The 19,036-nt window shown below is 45.1% G+C and overlaps 3 protein-coding genes across 3 annotated transcripts; 1 reads left to right on the forward strand and 2 right to left on the reverse strand.

Annotated features, from left to right (window-relative positions):
* On the forward strand, nucleotides 2,042-6,820 carry LOC8084036 (probable 2-oxoglutarate-dependent dioxygenase At5g05600). The gene is made up of 3 exons (XM_002465376.2): nucleotides 2,042-2,739; nucleotides 2,835-3,171; nucleotides 6,187-6,820. Exons 1-3 carry the CDS (start codon nucleotides 2,219-2,221, stop codon nucleotides 6,478-6,480), a joined length of 1,152 nt encoding a protein of 383 aa, XP_002465421.1. The 5' UTR covers nucleotides 2,042-2,218; the 3' UTR covers nucleotides 6,481-6,820.
* Nucleotides 13,331-14,394, reverse strand: LOC8084037 (rhodanese-like domain-containing protein 10). The gene is made up of 2 exons (XM_002467997.2): nucleotides 13,870-14,394; nucleotides 13,331-13,724 (listed from the first exon to the last, which is right to left on the reverse strand). Exons 1-2 carry the CDS (start codon nucleotides 14,325-14,327, stop codon nucleotides 13,532-13,534), a joined length of 651 nt encoding a protein of 216 aa, XP_002468042.1. The 5' UTR covers nucleotides 14,328-14,394; the 3' UTR covers nucleotides 13,331-13,531.
* Nucleotides 14,573-18,248, reverse strand: LOC8081437 (phosphoinositide phospholipase C 2). Its single transcript, XM_002467998.2, has 9 exons — nucleotides 17,747-18,248; nucleotides 16,868-17,064; nucleotides 16,559-16,694; nucleotides 16,234-16,485; nucleotides 15,916-16,142; nucleotides 15,670-15,787; nucleotides 15,257-15,409; nucleotides 15,087-15,173; nucleotides 14,573-14,987 (listed from the first exon to the last, which is right to left on the reverse strand). Exons 1-9 carry the CDS (start codon nucleotides 18,167-18,169, stop codon nucleotides 14,697-14,699), a joined length of 1,884 nt encoding a protein of 627 aa, XP_002468043.2. The 5' UTR covers nucleotides 18,170-18,248; the 3' UTR covers nucleotides 14,573-14,696.

Here is a 19,036-nt window from a genome sequence, read left to right on the forward strand (position 1 = left end):
TGTAATTTTTTTCTATAAAAAGGTCTTTGTTATTATATATGTAGTTTTTCTAAGGTCTTAGTCTCAACCGATTGATGAATTGACAAAGGCCTTGCTCGTCTAACCGGACAAATCATCCATACTTCTACCCTACAACACACATATGTGTGTCCCTAACTTATACTTCATTCTATTTGGCAACCCTTAAGACAACGAATTTGCATTGATGTGTGTTCTAAAAATGCAGTTATCATTTTGTCCTTCTTGAGACAAATACATTCACTGTTTTGAATAAAAAAAAGAGAGAATAGGTGCATAGCCAACCCTTGATAGACATATATGTAAAACAAACACAACACTCTGTTTCTTATATATTGGGTTTTTATATTAGATAAGCTTCAATCTAAATATATTCACTCTAGTTCATGCCACGAAGGGCCTATGACAAGTACTGCAAAAAAGCAAGAAGCATGGATCTTTTTGGACATTTAGATTCACTATAATGAGGCCAATTTGATTGCAAGGCACCTTTTGCCAACGATCATCGTAGGTTCTATGTCATGCATTACATGCGTACCTTTATCGAAGACAAATAATTCGGTATACATGACTCAGGTTCACATATCTGGTCAATTGATGAATTAACTCAATACATGCCTTAACTCTGTTTCATACATTTTTGGTTTTCTCACTTTGTGTTAGAGAAAGTAAAGCCCTGTACCCTAGAGTTGCGTTGACTCACACCAAGATATTTATGCTTCAAGAATAACTTGGTTTTATTTTGGATCAAGTCGTGAATATGGATGGAGAGCACTGCGTTATCTAATCAAGGTGCAACTCCTGTTCGTCTTGTAGCACTGGTAATCACATATCATGCATATTTTTGTTTTAGCTTTTGTTTTTATAGACTTGTGGAGATTTGATGTATGGCCTTGAGGATTGAATTTGATGCATATATTTTAACAGATTGTGGAGGTTGTGCGCTCGATGTACGATTACATTGCTGATTAATTATTGTGCTGTACTTAAATTAATATATTGTGAAAATACATTATCCTCGGTGACCTTAGACAAACCGTTGGTGATAAGGTCCTTCGACAATGATGAGTTGCCCATCACCACTAGTGCAGCGTTTGAACTGACAGTGACGAAGAGCTCATCACCGTCGAATCAAATGCCACACCGGTAGTGATGAGTTCTTTATCATGACCGGACCAAAGGTGTTGAGCTAACAATGATGAAGAGCTCATCACCGCCGGAGAATATGTCGGACCGACAATGATAAGAGCTCATTAGAATACGTACCCTTGATGGATACAATCTTGAATAGAACACTTGACAAGATGAGCAATATCTATAAAATTATATTATCATAAACATAAATGTTTTAATAAATTATGAAACTTTTTCCCCTTTTACTAGCGAGCATGCTTGTGCGTAGCAACTCACTATGGAGCATGTAACTTGTGTGAACATCTTGGAATCAGACCGTGTATCATTATTAGACGTGTAGCTATTTTCATATTAGCACAATTCATGAGTTTGCATCACCGTATAGGGTAGTAAACCAATTAGGTCTCTTGTAAAACTGGGCAAGACTCTTATGCTCGAGTGAGTGGAGGGATGGCCGGACCGGTGGAGAGTGTTGATGGACGTAAATTTAAAGGAGAGAATTTTTCTCTTTTTCATATTCGATATAGGTATATAGAAACTTAGAAAGGGTGACTCTAGGTCATGCTTTGGAATGAAAAGAAGTTATGTTGTCAAAGAAAAACCGTTTGACTAACAAAAATCCTACTGTGGCTATAGTTGTGATGACTAGATGAAGTGCACAAATTGCAACAGGCGTGAGTGCAGTGTGGTACCTCTGTGACCACAAAATCCTTGCTAGCATAATTACCTTATACAGAGCTAATCCGTTTTCATATTGTACCACTAATATTAAGCTTTTCAGCACGTGCTATATTTTCCCTAGCTATGCATGTTGCTTTCAAGCCCACTAGTTGAAATTTTATATTCAACACTCCAATGATGATCGCAAAGGCACAACACAACAATGTCTCTTCCTTATCCTTTATAAAAAGGGGGTAAAACATGGTATTACCATTCATCTCAGCTGGACCATCATGTACAATCGCAACTAGTATATATCATCAAATGCCATGCGTGTGTGCAAGTGTAAGTTGTGCACACACAACAATATAGGGCGTGTCTTGTCTTAAGCCAGCACGCAGCTCCGATGACAAGCTGCTTCAACGGCGGCGCCGGCTGGCCGGAGCCCGTGGTGCGCGTCCAGCATGTGTCGGACACCTGCGGCGACACGATCCCCGAGCGGTACGTGAAGCCTCCGTCAGAGCGGCCCTGTCTCTCACCAGCAGCAGCCTCCTCCGGTGGCGTCGGCGGCGGCGGCGGCGGTGGCCCGAACATCCCAGTCGTAGACCTGTCAATGCTAGACGTGGACGCGACCTCCCGCGCTGTGGCGGCGGCGTGCCGCGAGTGGGGGTTTTTCCAGGCAGTGAACCACGGCGTCCGGCCGGAGCTGCTGCGCAGCGGGCGCGCGGCGTGGCGTGGCTTCTTCCGGCAGCCCGCGGTGGTGCGCGAGCGTTACGCGAACTCGCCGGCGACGTACGAGGGCTACGGCAGCCGCCTCGGCACCGCCAAGGGCGGCCCCCTCGACTGGGGCGACTACTACTTCCTCCACCTCCTGCCGGCGTCGCTCAAGAGCCACGAAAAGTGGCCTTCCCTCCCTTCCTCTCTACGGTAAACTAACACCCGTGTACCGGCCGTGGTTCGTTGGGTTGGTCTCATGCACGCACTGACGCACGGGACGACATGCATGGTCGTCGTCGTTGCAGGGGGACGACGGAGGAGTACGGCGAGGAAGTGCTGCAGCTGTGCCGGAGGGTGATGCGGCTGCTGTCCAGCGGGCTGGGGCTGGAAGCCGGAAGGCTGCAGGCGGCGTTCGGCGGAGAGGGTGGCGAAGGGGCGTGCCTGCGGGTCAACTTGTACCCGCGGTGCCCGCAGCCAGAGCTGACGCTGGGCGTGGCGGGGCACTCGGACCCCGGCGGCATGACCATGCTGCTGGTGGACGACCACGTCAAGGGACTGCAGGTGAGGAGCCCCGACGGGCAGTGGATCATCGTCGACCCCGTCCCCGACGCCTTCATCGTCAACGTCGGCGACCAGATCCAGGTACGTAGCCATATCGATATATACACAACAACAATATTTAATAGTCGTACATATGTGCACGTGACATATACGTACATGTCACTCTAGTAAAAAATCAAAGCATGTCTGGTACGGTGGTTGTGGCAAAAGAAAATAAACGGAATACACAACGGTTATCAGATTTCATATTCATTCATATATAGAGAGACGATTGGCTGACTAATTAAGAGCTGGGATATATATCTACGTGTAACGACATCGCACCGCATGCGCACCAGCCGCAAACATATCCAGAAAATAAAGACAAAAAACACTGAAAAATAGAACAAGAGAAATAGTATGGCCTACGTACAAGTCGGCGACAAACGTCGACACGTGTCCCTGGACCAGCACGGCAGCATCCAGAAAAGAAGCGCCTCAAAACCGAGACAGAGCGCCCCCGAATCTGATTTACTGTGTCAGGACTCAAAGATTTGCGACAAAAGGACGGGTTCCCATGAAAAGTAGGGGGTTAATATTGCATGGACCTCACAAATAATCCCAGTGCAACTTGTGCTAGTACTGTATTTCAAAAATGTTGGACCATATGTTTAACTTTTGATCAAACACATGTCCTTATCTGGCTACTGCTCCCTCCATACAGGAAAAAAAAATACAATTATGATAAACGTATCGAGTAAACTAGTTTAACTTTTGATCAAGTTCATAGAAAACATTATTATTATTTATATCTTTAAATAAATTTATTATAAAAATACATTTTATAACTAATTCAGTGATTTGTTTCATGAGTGTTAGATATTTTTTAATATAATTACAGCCAAAGTATAAATTATTTGACTCCTCGAGAGGGGATGTGAGAATTATATTCTTTTATGAATAGATGGAGCAGTTAACTTCTTTCATAGTTCTGAAATATAAGCTATTAAAAAAGGCTAAATTTTATCTCTAACCATATAAGGTATATTCTAGAGATTGCTCAACTCCATCCATGTGTGCATGTGTGTTTTAAACCTTATACCACCTTCTAAACATCATCTTGCCTAAAATGACTAATGCAATCGGTAGTCGGAATCAGTGATATGCATTACTAACTACTAATTAGTAAGAGATAGATTAGTCTTTTGTTAGACTTCTTATTTGGTCTTAAAATTGCTTTGACACTTACTCTTTAGGACGATGGAGTAAAAGCAAACTTGCTCTTTTCCTTAGGGAAATGTCCGGTTGATGACCCCCCAATATGTTTCGTGTTCTCGTATTCCTTGATTTACACTAGACTTATATTTGCTATACTCCTAGTTAATGGTCAAAAGGGAAAAATGATATTGTGTGTAATGTTATTATAAAGATTCAGGCCCTATTTGAATTGATTTTGGCCGTGGCTTTAGGCCTTATTGAGTTCACCTCAAAACTCAAAAAACTTTTAAGATTTTTTATCACATCGAATCTTACAGCACATGCATGAAACATTAAATATATATAAAAAGAATAACTAATTATACAGTAATTTACGAGATAAAACTTTTGAGCCTAGTTAGTCTATAACTGGACAATAATTACCAAATAAAAACAAAAGTGTTACCGTACCCAAAAACTTTTCACCTTCTCAACTAAACAATGCCTTAGGCCTTGTTTAACCAAAAAGTTTTCAAGATTCCCTGTCACATCGAATCTTTCGGCACATGCATGAAACATTAAATATAGACAAAAATAAAAACTAATTGCACAGTTTAACTGTAAATCACGAGACGAATCTTTTGATCATAGTTAGTCTATGATTGGATAATATTTGCCACAAACAAACGAAAGTGCTACAGTAGCGAAATCTAAAATATTTTCGCATCTAAACAAGGCCTTAGATCTCAAAAGCTAAAAGCACCCAAAGCTACAACTAAAAACATCTTTTGTCCAGTACAAATCTCACAGCATGAGCATCTTCACCTCTGCTTTTGGTTACGAAAATTACCGACTTACCGCTGATAAAGATTAAGTAGGTTCTTTTCCCATCCACGCATCGCTCATAGCATAGGTCGCGACGCCCCAACCTAGCGCCCGCATCTCCGACCGTCACGACCCACACCGACGAGCCTAGGCCGCCGCGACGCACCCTAGTCTGGCGAGCCCCGGCCGGCACGCCAACCACCGCGCGTCCTCACATCACCAGAGCCGTCATGGGTTTTTGGCTTTTCTTACGGTCCCCAGTCTACAACAACAGATCTTCTAAAAATCACAGCTTACAGCTTGCTTTTTCTAAAAGCCATAACTTAACCAAACAACCTTAACTAGCTGTTGGCTGTTGCTATGTGCACACTGTGCACAGCATGCCCAAGAGGATAAAAGGTGAGAGTGGACACCTACTCCTTGCTATTTTGTCTCCTAGTTGACATGTGTCTGTTTGTGTGTGTGTGTGTGCACCGGCCACTGGCCAGGCCAGAGAGACGTACCATGTCTTTGTACTGGACGTCCAGGGATTTGCATTGATGTGCCGTCGCTATCACAGATCAAATAAAGCATCTGATCCGTGCGAGAGGTCCTGCACCAGAACCATTCGCTTACAAAAGTTTATGTCCGCGCACGTGGGACGGCTATCAGCGCCTCATGTGCTCGATCCATCGAACAGGATAACTATCTATCTGAATAATTATTTTTGCTTTTGGCTGACCATTCAAACACTCGCATTCCACTGGTGTAGTCATTACTTTGGCCCACTACGCATGCATCACCTGTTCTGGATCCTAATAAATTGTGTTATGTGGTGAGTGATCTAATTAAACTGGTGGTTACAGCAGCCCTTATTATGTATATATTCAGGCAAGAGTATAGTTAGCGGCCAAACTCTGTCGGTCTGTGTAATAATTGAAGTCTTAAACAATATTAATCCATCCCTAACATGCACTAGTGTGAGTACTTTCTCAATATATACTGAGCTCATTAATTTCACAAGTACTGTATATGCGTATCACGTTTGTGTGCACATGTTGTGTAAATAAAGGCAGTCACTAAAATACGCATGCATAAATATGCTTGCGCATGCAGGTGCTGAGCAACGCGTCATACAAGAGCGTGGAGCACCGGGTGACGGTGAGCGCGGCGGAGGACCGGCTGTCTATGGCTTTCTTCTACAACCCGCGAAGCGACCTGCCCATCGCGCCGATGCCGGAGCTGGTGGGGCCCGGCCGCCCGGCGCTGTACCCGGAGATGACCTTCGACGAGTACCGCGTTTTCATCCGGCAACGCGGTTTGGCCGGCAAGGCGCAGCTTCAGTCCCTGCAGGCCAATCAAACCGCCGCCGCCGCCGCCGCCGCCGGCTCGTCGTCCACCTGCAGCTAGCAGCTACTGAGCTAGCTATATATATATACGTATCATCATCGGCAAGGCCAGCTGGTTTCAGTTAGCTGTGCTGTGCTTAATCATCGATCGTTGGATCGATCGATCGGTGAATAATAATTTGATGTTTAATTTCTACAGAAATATAATGCTGTGGTGTACATTATTCATCCCATGTAACTGATCAGCAGTAAAATGTGCGTACATACATATAGAAGTCAGAAGTGTGTGGAACTCTCTCGTTGCTACTTGGTCTCTTACTCTGGAGTTCAAGAGAGAAGTCATGTAAACCAGGATAATGATCCAAATCAATACTATACTACAATGATCGATTGTTTTATTAGCTGCACGATTTTGAAACCACCCCTTTCACCAATTACTGCAAATGAAGAATCCATCCTTGATTCAATGTAATGATGTATAGTCCCTCGCCTAATTATTGACCTATCAATGGTAATCGATGTACATGCTATCTAGAACGCCTATCTAAAAATGTTTTAAGCAGTCTATTCTAAAATATAAGGAATCTGAGTAATTTTAGGATATATTACGTGGTAAGATGATAAAATGATGCATATAATCCTTCTTGATTACTTTAATTGAGTTGGTGATAGACATTAATAATAGGTGAAATTTTACAGTGCTTGGAAATAGTGGGAGCCTTCCGTTCTGTTAGATTGGACGGTTTAAAAATAGGAAGAACCATATAGGAAGAGCTTAAGTTGTGGGCCGGAACTAAAAAATATGTGAACTCGGAACTAGTATCTAACTAAATTTGGAGTGTATAATAGTATTTTGATGTCTCTGGACATGCTTGTTTGAATCAAGAAAAAGGAACGGTTTCTTATCTAGCGTCTCGGACGTGCTCGGCCGGAGCGGCGGCGACGCCACATCGTCCTTCTTCGTGTGCAACTCCGACACAATCGCTCACCGGCTCTAGCCCCCGTCGAGGTGCTGCGGTCGGGGTAGATATACTTCGTGCTCCCAGCGGCCATGCTCAACAGGCCGCTCTCGACCACTAATATGGCCGCGTTGGTCGTGCGTCAATATGGCAACGGGTACGTACCCGATGGGTACTGGCCACCCGCACCCGCCAGATCAAAATCTTACCCGCACCCGCACCCGTACCCGCACTCGGGTAAGGAATTCATTCCATACCCGCACCCGCGCGGGTAATTCTTACCCGACGGGTAACCCACATCCGAAAATAGACCCGAGATTAGCCTCCACAAGCACAGATATAACAGCCTCCAACAAGTTACAAATAAACAACGATTGATATATGGCATCATTGCAACAAGCCAACAGAAATTAACACGGGAGGTGGGAGGAGGAGCTGGGCAGGCAATGGGGTAGATGGCGGGCCGTTCTTCGTCGTCTCCTCCAGATCCGGCGCTCGCAGGACGACGTCCCTTCTAGATCCGGCGAGCTGGCGAACCGAGGCCCTTGCGCGCGGCGGGGAGTCGCAGTCGAAGCCTCCAAGGACCGAGGCCCTGGTGCGCGGGCGCGGCGAGGAGTCGCGGTCGCGTCGCGCGACTCGCGTGCGTCTGTGATGCCTGTACGAGTGCGGCACTGTGGCGGCTGGGAAGGGGATAGGGGCAGTGTAGTGATTAGTGAATGCTAGGGTTCAGGGAGGATTCAACAATATATATATATGACTTGGATTTGAGCTAAATTTATGGGCTCCATGGGCTAGAATGGCTTGGGCTGTCTACTTATTTATGCGAGTGTTTCTTACCCGCGGGTAGGCGGGTATGGGTAGTATACATCCACACCCGTACCCGTCTACCCGATGGGTACAAGATTTTACCCATTAACATACCCACGGTTAGAAAAATCCTTCCGTACCCTCCTCTTTAACGGGTAAAACCCGTCGGGTACACGGGTTTCGGGGTATCCGTTACCATCTTGACCTGTACGGGCGACCACAACGCTCACGTCCAGCAGCAAGCCGAGGTGCCCGGGGTGGCGGCACGAAGATTCGTTCACGTCATGCCCATGCGCGAGGAAATGGAGGACGGCGGCGAAGTGAACGCCGTGAAGAAGGACGAGAAGCTTGCAGCCGCCGCGGCGACGTCGAGGCTCAAGCGAGCGCTGAGCATCATTCGAGAAGACGCCGAGTGAAGCAACAGGCTATGATCGATCACAAATTCTTTTGTCCTCTCTAGAAACTTAGTCATTCAAGAAGACGTAGGCAGAGCGACTCCCGTTCGTGGATGAGATTCTATTAGTAGAAGAGGATAAATACTAAACTGCCCCTAAGCATAATTAATTAATTTTCATAGTTAATAGCTGCGGTAAAATAGTTTTTCAGAAATTCCTCCCAAGCACCATAACAAAGCTCTAATAATAGATATGCATATGAAAATTGTCTTTTGGAATGTTTATTCATCATCTAGAATATATATATTTTTTACAAAATTTTGAACTCTTAATTCCTTATATTTTTTGGAGGGATAGAGTAAGCTAGCAGCGCACAGCAAACAGCAACGGTTTCTGTTCCGGGACGTGACAAAACTGTGTGCTTTCTAAAGTTATTTTTTCCTTTTGGGGCGTGCTTTCCATAGTTGGAATACACACATGGGGTACAGAGATTATTTAGGCCCACCGGTGGCTTGGAGGAGCCCGCGGTGAGGGCCACGACCTGCATGAGCATGATGCGGCTGTGGACCAGGGCTATCTCCGTGCAGGTTCCATCATGGGGACTCCGGAATCTTCCAACTCCCGATCAGTCCCGGCGTTGATCATATAGTACTGGTAAACACATTTCTGAGAGTCGGTTTAATTAAAGTAGTACTGTATGATTAAGCGAGCGGTAGAGGCCAAATGAGACCGGCAACTAACCTTTCATCCACGTGGTACTGTATGCTTGGGCGTCATTTTCGGTGGATGCCTGAACACTCGGGTCACGGGTGCTGACGGCGATCTTTAGGTGCATGTGCAACGCGTGCTTGATGGACGAGGACGACAGGCAGCCAAATTTATTTTCCTTCCCCACGTTCATACTCCGTAGAGGTGTGACTTGTGAGAGCACCGAAAAGTCCCCAAAGGCCATCCAACCGAAAACGTTTAAGTAGAGCTTGGCAAACTAAAATATGTTTCTCTTGTCATATATGTTTGCCCCTCGCCTGACTCAATAATTAAGGCCTTGTTTAGTTTCAAAAACTTTTTGGTTTTCGGAATTGTAGCACCTTCGTTTTTATTTGTTAAATATTGTCCAATTATAGGGTAACTAGGTTTAAAAGATTTATTTCGTGATTTACAAGTAAACTGTACAATTAATTTTTATTTTTATCTATATTTAGTGCTTCATGCATATGTTGCAAGATTCGATGTGACGGAGAATCATGAAAAGTTTTTTGGTTTTTGGTGGGAACTAAACAAGGCCTAAATATTATCGAACAAACTATTTAGGGTCTGTTTGGTACAGCTTACAACAACTTCATGAGTTGTTGTGAGCTGTTTTTTTTGCCAAACACTTATTTCTAAAACAGCTTCATGGGCGAAGCTGTTTTTTTTCTCCTCTCACAAATACATGAGTTGGGATGAAGCTGAAAAAATAGCTTATTGTAGCTCTCTCTCTCTCATTTCTCTCTCATCTATACATGAAGTAGTTGGTGAAGCTATTTTACCAAACACTTTTTCCAAAACAACTCAGCTTCGTCTAGAAAGTTGGTCAGAAAGCCATTTTCTAAAAAAAAACAGCTTTACTAGTGAAGTTGAGGTGTGACAAATAAGCCCTTAATGATCAACAAATAGTTAGAACAGGCAAGGATAAATAGTGACCAAAACAGACGAGATAAATCTGATTCTCCCAACTCTAACACACGCAAATCCCAATTTTTACACTTAACTTGCTCGGTTTCACATTTATGGATATCTCGTTCATTTTCATTAATTTTTTCGTTAGAGTGAATTTAGAAATGAGATATAAAAACGATATACCGTTCTTTCCTTTTGTCATTTTTGCATTGGACAGGATATTTTTGTTTTATCTCCATGTGACAACATGTTTTTGGAGTCCAATAATCCAGCCTAACTGGCCACACCAGGCAATCCACTATGGATTAGTGGTTGGCTTATTGTGATGTAGACTTACGGTCTTAGTCTTATACTATTATCATCTTATAATCAAATACGGACCTTATGATATGGATTAAAATAACTCATGTACTGACGGTATCACCACGTTAGGTTAGTTGGGGCAGCATGTGATGTTTCTTAGTTCTATGTGTTAATGTTCCCATTTTTCTTTTTGTCCTGATATTATTGCCACATTTTCATTGAAATTGGTTCGTTTTTTATATCCTATATAAATCTCGTATTTGTTACTATGGCTAACCTTTTTTTGTTTTATCTTTTCAGTATTATGTAAAGGTAAAAAGGAGTAAGGGTTAACCCCGAATGACTCGATTGTTTTCATACCTACACATAGCCTCAGTAAATTTCAATGCCCAAAGATTTTTATTTCGTCTAATAGTAAAGCCTAATTCTTGCATGATCCTTGTATAATCTAGGACCTGGTGGTCTAACCACCAAAACACAACATGAACTAATAAAAAGTGTCATATGGAATCTTACACAAAAACACTAATAGCCTGACCGTTGTAAGTTGAGCAAAAGACCTCCAAAAAAAAATATAATCTAAAAATGTAAACACTGATATCATGAATTTAAGAGAAATCTAAGCATTTCAAATTCAAAGAGATCATGAGATAGGTTGATCCAAGATCACTCAAGAGTTGTCCTCATGTATACTAGCACCATCACACACAAGTAGGGGTAAAATCAGATCAGATGAACTCATCCTATACTCTATATATATCCTATTTTTTTAGTTAGAGACATATACATATAGATAATTGTTCTCCATCCTATATCTTATATGAGCTCTTTTTAAGGTGGTTGGGGGTACTTCTAGGTTTCTCTTGGTTTGTTTTCTCGGAATCATATTATTATATATTATTCCTAACTACTAACAACCATTTTGACTCCACTGGCCCACACAACATGAGAAAAACAAATACATTTTCTTCTCTAATATACATCACCTTCCATTAACCATACATATGCAATTAAATGCATTGCGCCATATATGCCCTAAGCATATAACTTTGTAATAAATCATATTACCAATTAATCCACACATGTATAAGAACCATTCATATTGCATAAACAAGCTCACATCTAGACTAAATATGAGCAAACTTAACCCATTGATAATTTCTTGTGAAAAGAAGTTCGACAGCCATTACAATATGTTTTACACCATGAAAATACTGTCAACATACCTCAGAATAAAAGAAAATGAGCATGGCATGAACATTTTTTTTAAATAACACCACTTCTATTAGAGTCTTACATGTGTAGGAAGCAAAAATGAAAGAAATATTGCCAGGAGGGCACCCTAGAGGGGTCATCCAACCCCCTTGGAGGCCCCACTACAGCCCCAATTCAGGTAAAGTCAAGATAACACGTCTTCAAGCACTTTGAAACTTTGAATGCAATGTGTGCTTTATCTAGATGGCAGATATGCATTGGACAAGGATTTAAGGGCCCTCATATCAACACCTCGCACCACCAATTGATGGCGACGTGTGGAGGAGCACACGAGCTGTAGCACCTTTAGTGGCGGTCTTTCTCAGGGTATGATCTATGATGACCCTTCTATCTCTCCATCACTCTCTTCCTCTAAGCATAGTGGCCGCATTTGGTAGATCCATGAGCCGCACCATCCACGGTGGGTAGATCTGTGGCTTCCATGGCAGCGGCGCTTGATCCACAGCAGTGCGGCTCAGGGCTAGGGTGCATTTGTGATGGAGCTCAATGGCTCGGTGCTAGGACTTAGTGGAGTGAGGTAACGACCAGCTCGGCGGTGAAGTGGGGGAGAGCTTCATGACGAGGAATCCTTTTTTTATTTTGTACCGATTTGCAAAGAAGTTTGTCTTGTCGCCTCTGCTAATTGAACTTGACAAGCGAGTGTTATGCCCACCCCTGTAATTTCTCATTTCCAGCGACTAGGTAGTTGAGGCGGGCAAGATGACCACCTTTGGAAATGTGTTTCAACTCCATGTGAAACCGCATTTTGTAGTGGTGAACAACACAATCCTCTCGTATAGCTCTCAACGGAGGAAAAGGAAGCATGGCTTATTGGCTACATGCAAGGATGGATCTAGCACCGAGGTGGGATGGACTCAAGCCTCGCTACCACTACTCGAAGCATAGATCTCCTTCTGCAAATTGGTACCCATGAAAGCTTGAAAGAAATGTTTAGAGACGAAAGATAATAGGAGAAGTTCTGCCTAACTCATTTTTTTTAATTATCCATTGGCTACATGCGCATATGCAGGCCCGTAATATCTGATCTGATATGCATGTGCTTGAAAAACACGACACGTACGTCTATTGGAAACTACTTAGCCAGACAGAGTTATAATCGAGTCGAGCTGCACTGAATCCCCTCCACCGTACCTTCCACCCTCCAGAATTCGGATCCAACCTCTGTTACCTGCAGTGCCTTTCCACGATACAGAAACAATGTTCTTTTCTTTTTGTTTCTCACTTCACTTTTTTTTAATTCCCAGCCATCCAGAAGCCACCTTGTAGGGGTGGTACCGTGAGACTAAGGGGCTTCCATGGGCCTATGACGGTCCTGAACATGTACATTAGGGCCGCAACGAGTCGATCGCCTTGGCCCGTTATTATATATATGGCAAGTAGACGTAGTGCTTAGTAATACTCATAGGATGATAGTGTGTGCGCGCCTAGCTCAGTAGCTCTATATCTCTAGTTCTCTACCACTGCCACCCCACATATGCGCACTTTTTTCGTAGTGACATTATTGTAGTCCAGCTGCGATAAATAAACTCTGGTGCTACTGACTATTCTGCCACCACATGCAAAGTAGTACATGTACATCTGATAATGGTAATACTAGCAAAGCAAAGCAAAGCAAAACAGACCAGATGGAACGGCGAGGAAGGCGGGCGTAACAACATGGAGACACTCTGTGCGGGTGGGCGCGGGAGCCGTGCGAATTTGCAGAACTCGTGGATCATTTCACCACTCCCAGCAGCAGCAGGATCTGGAGGAAGATGTAGGACGCTCCCCCGATGGTGGCGTACTGCAGCTTGCTCTCCCCCTCCACGTCTGCGAAGTCGCCGTCCGCGCACTTGCTGAACCCACCGGCGAGCCACGCCAGGTTCCTGTACCCGTCGTCGTGCAGCATCCTCACCGCGATCAACGACCTTTTCGAATTGAAATTTAATTATTAGTTTGAACACACACACCACGCCGCAATGAGTAAGCTTAGCTTAGCTTTGTTACACGTATACGCACGAGCGTCCGCATCTCTCATCGTCGCACACTTGCGTAGTGTTGCTATTTACTTACCTGAGGCCTTCGCCGCAAGCGACGAGAAGCTTGGCGTCGTCCTTGCCGCCGGCGCCGGCGACGACCACGGCAGCAGCGACGTCCTCGACGAAGCGGTCGTTCATCTTGGTGAAGCCCTGGCCGGTCCAGAGCCCGATGTAGCCGAGGTGAACCCACTTCTTGAGCAGCGTCACGGGGCCCATGTCATCGTCCCCGACGAACAGCGGCACGTGCACCGAGCCCCGCACGCTGGCGCGGGCGCGCTCCCACTCCGGCCGGACGTCAAGCAGACGGAACCCCTCGGCGCCCAGCGCCTCCGCCGCGTCCCTCGGCCGCACGGCCTTCACCGCACCCGACCGCACCAGCGCCTCGGCGCCTCCGGCCCACGACGTCGCCTGCGCCCTGACGCGACACCGGGGCAGGCCAGGGGTGGTGGACCTGATGCAGGTGGATGCGGCCGCCGCAGCACCCATCGCCATGGGCACTGCCTGCTTTTGGTTGCTGCTTGTCAGTTCAGGCCTCACTCACTCGCGTTCCTTTCCAGGTCACTCTTATCCACATGATATTTTAGGTCCAATCCGCACCGTTGGGACACTGGCCACTGCATCTCCTGGCCGTACGATTCGTCCTAACAGATGAGGCGGAGCTCGACGAGATCTTCCGCGCGTTGATTTGTCGCACACTGGCAGCGCGTTAACGGCAACGCAGCGGTGCAAAACCGGCATGGTGGGACCTAAGTCCTAAACTCCTAGTTAATAATATAACAGTAAAAAGAAAAGGTCGATTCCTATTGCAAACGAACATCGATCGACGCACATGGCAGCATAATCGTTTTCTGCTGCAGGACGCTACGCGAACTCGAAGCACATGAGGAGCTTGACGCTCCTGAACTTGAGCCCCTTGTGGTCGAACAGCGGCACGGCGCGGATCCCTGGCCGCAGCTCCGCCACAGGCAGCGCCGTCTGCCCGCCGAAGTCGTCTTCGCTCACGTCCTGCTCGTGCACCTCCACGCGGAGCACCGCGATCTCCGGTACGGTCAGCGGGAAGGTGAACTCCTCCTCCCACACCGGCACCCAGCTGTCTTCCACGGCTTTCGTCTTCCTCATCACCGAGTCTAATGGAACTCCGGCGATGCCAACCTGTTAGCGAACGGAACCAAATTAGCAATGCATCCTCAAGTTTCAGGCCTGGCGTGACTGTGTTTCGGACGATCTAATAGGCGCGACGAGTGAACAGACCTTTACATAAAAATCTGGAGGTGAGTATGTGTCGAAATGTGTCTGCTTGAAGTCCTTTTGCCAACCTTCCCCCATGTATACCTTGACCTGCAAACCACTACCGAATCAACACATTTCTGAAACCAATGCACATATAGAGAGCAAAAAAGAGGAAGAAACACACCATCTACCTTCAATGTTGCCTTCACTGGCAAATCTGCCTCCGGATCAAACACCTTTCCATCTGGACAAGTTTGCATCAAGAAATCTGGTTTCTTCACATAACCGCAACAGCCATTGGCTTTATAAAAGCCATGCATTAACCAAAGTGCTCTTCCATGTCCCTGGAGAAAAAATGGATATATCACGTATTCATGACATTAGGCAGCTTCTGCACATGCTTAAGCGAAGGGAAAATACACCACAACACAACTAGTTCTGGCAGCGACGAAGACATGACCACAATGGTAAAATGAAACTTGATTAGAAACAAGATTAAGGTACAAATGTGGTAAAGTGAATATTGATCCAAACCCTAACAGGAAAGTTGGGAACTACTGGAGTTCAATCAGGCCAGAATATGTTGTTCAGATTACGGTCAGACCTGCATATTGAATGCCACCATTTGAGCACCATGCACCCAGCCAAGAAATGGATTATAGTTGGATGAATTGAAGCGGGTTCCCTTTGGGTATATTCTCAGCATATTTCTATGCGTGAAGCTGTTTGGAACAGACAGGAAGAGCTCTTCATTAAGAGAGGAAAAGTGGGCAACAAAGGAGTTATGACAGTATTATGTCATATCTGCTCAAACATTGGTGAACAATCAAAATGTATTTGGGAAACAAACCTCACAATGTTGGGACCATGACGTGCTGCAACTTTTGCAAGTTCTTGCTCACTCAAACTGAGTCGCCTAACTTTGTCTGGATCGTTCTTTAAGGCATCCACGAGAGGACCCTTTGGCTTTCCTGCCTTGATAGTGATAAGGTGTTTATACTCTGCTGCCACATGCTTCGTTTTCTTCTCATCATCACCATCTGCACCTCTTTCGCGGTATAATAGATCATCATCATTCTGCCAGAGCACCATGTAGTAAATACTGATGAGCAGAACTTTCAGGCTAAGTAACCAAGCGGTAAAATGTAGCAGAATTTAAGATCCGTACCCTGTTCGCGACTTGCATCTCCTCATGAATATCTGGAACTTCTACTCCCCATGCTGCTTCTTCTCTTTCACCCTTTTTAAACTGGGCCTCAATTTCTCTCTCCTTCATGGTGCCACCCTTTGCTTCGAGATACTCCTTTGGGGGTTTTGTTGAGAGCATGACACGCCCCTTTAGAGCTTCAGGTGAAGGAAATTCTTGAAGATGTTTCGATTCAGGGTAATACAGGATGTCTCCAAACACTTCAAGGACCATCTATACAAAATTTCAGAAGTAGCTACACTAGAGTCACCTGCCATATATTAATCATTCAAAGAATTGCAGTTACCTTAGCTACTTTCGCCTGAAGATCAGGTGTAAGGTGGTCTTCTAGTGTTATAATAACAGGATAGGGAGATGCAACAAAAGCATATTCTTTGATGGATCTCAAGCATTTGATAAGTGATACTGGGGCAGTCAGTGTCCTATCAAGAGCGAAAACGTGAATGAAGTCACTGGCAGCACATCCCATGGCAGCTTCAGTTTTCAGTATAGAAATGATATTTCGACAAGATGGCGTGCTTTAAAAAAAAACAAAAAAAAAAAAAAACTCATGAAAGGAATGCACAAAGTATCAATGCGTGCAGAAGATATATACCTTCCATGGAGAACATCAATGTCATCTTTAGAAGAATTTGGCCATATGTCCAATTCAATTACACGGACACCTATTTGCAGTGCCTTGATGATGGGAACATCACTGCAGTCACTGCTGAGTTGATTACCGGTCAGATACGAGTTGTGTCCAGTGTATATAAAATAGTGCGATAGCGGTGCGTTCATGTCCTGATTGACCTGGAAAAAGGTATTTAACGTCAAACAATTCATGGAGTGCAGACCAGATCATTAAAACTGCACATCAATAATGGAACTGCACATGCTAGAAGCTAGCCACAGCAGATAATTGCCAACAGATTTTTTTTCCCGTCGATAGCAACAGCCAAAATATTAGCTAATTACGAAATTCAGAACTCGTATGAAGGAACAGTGCATCTATCAATCAAAGCCAAAACACAAAGCAGTATATATATATATCACCATTCAACCCTGAGCTTGCTAAGCATGGCACATCATGACACAACATTACCAAAGGCAATGCGAGTATGCGACAACATTAGGGATGCATTAATTAGTCGATAGAGACATCACTTTGAACCATAACATCAAGCCTATGAAGCAATGACGCTAAGAAAGACAAAATAAATGGATTATGTGATAGTGCTCTTTGCTACACATGTTCCATTGACACATGCGTTATATGAGGAGCAGTTCACAAGTCCCATTTCGTGATCCACAAAATGTTAAACTGACACTGCAGGCATTATATGTATGCGGCGATCTGCAAACGGTACTGATTTGACCACATTGCATATATATAATCCGCCCCCCGCAACCAGCAACCGCACCAATAGACACTGGAAACCATGAATGAAGCCGCATTTGGATTGGGGATCGAGCAACCTCCGGGTGGATTTACCTTGGAGTGGCGGAGGGGTGGGTTGAGGTCCTCGGAGAAGAGGAAGTGTAAGAAGTCGTCAACGGTGAGCGCCGGCCTCCCGAACCGCGGGGTTCGGCTGCGATCCTGCAGGATACGGTCGATGATCTGCTCCGGGACCTCGCCGTCGGCACCTCCCCAGGCGGCGAGGTAGCGGCGGAGGTCGTCGGCAAGCATGTACGGCGAGCCGCCGGCGTAGCGGGAGAAGAGCGCGCGGACGTCCTCCGGCGTGGAGGTGTCGGCGAGCGCGAACCTGCGCGTGAAGAAGATGCAGCACTTGTACGTCCCCATCTCCGCCGCGGACGCCCCCGCCTGGTCTGCCTCCTCGGCCTCGCTGTCCGTCCCCGGCGGAGGTGTGTGGGGTGGGGAAGCGCGCGGGGAAGCTGCTTTGTCTCGTTTGGGCATTTTCGCGTCGCGAGGTTTCAGGGCGATTTGGAGGGTGGACGAAACGTGCAGGAGGGAAGGGAACTTTTCAGGGAAACTGCCGGTTGGTTAAGTACCCCGGCTTCGCTCGCCCGTTGATTGATTCTTCTTAAACGCACCTGCTTTGCATCTGTGTGCGTTCACGTTTTTCTCCGACTTGATAAGGTCCGTCCGCAGTGTTGCTTTTGAGTGATGCCGCTCTTCACATTGCAGCCAAGCCAGTGATGCCATTAAACTCCGAGTGATGCCATTAAAATGGGGAGTACTTGTGCCAGCGCTCACTGATGCTCTATCAATAAAATAATATTTCATACGAGAAAAGAGGACCAGGTGATAACGGTCCTTGGAAGAGAGGACGGCGTCCATTCCATTCTTTGGCCTTGTTTAGTTCCAAAATTTTTTACAAAATAGGTATAGTAGCACTTTCGTTTGTATTTGACAAATATTGTCCAATTATGAACTAACTAGGCTCAAAAGATTTGTCAAACTGTGCAATTAGTTTTTATTTTCATCTATATTTAATACTTCATGCATGCGTCTAAATATTTGATGTGACGGGGAATCTGAAAAATTTTGCAAAATTTTTGAGGAACTAAACAAGGCCTTTATTTCGTTCCGCGGTGGGTACAGGTGGATACCCTATTCGCTTCGCGTTTACTGATTTGTTTGAGAGAAAAATAATGTTAAATAATTGATAAATTTTGTAAATAAGCTCAAGCAATATCTACTTGTTGCAGCCTATGAAGCACGATGCCCAAAAAAGTGGTGGGGCTCAAGCTTTTTTTGGCCTAACTGGCAAGTTGCCCTGACCGGCACTACGTCTTCTTTGTAAACCTGAAATTCAGCGAA

This window comes from Sorghum bicolor, chromosome 1 (assembly GCF_000003195.3).
Source record: "Sorghum bicolor cultivar BTx623 chromosome 1, Sorghum_bicolor_NCBIv3, whole genome shotgun sequence".
NCBI lineage: Eukaryota > Viridiplantae > Streptophyta > Magnoliopsida > Poales > Poaceae > Sorghum > Sorghum bicolor.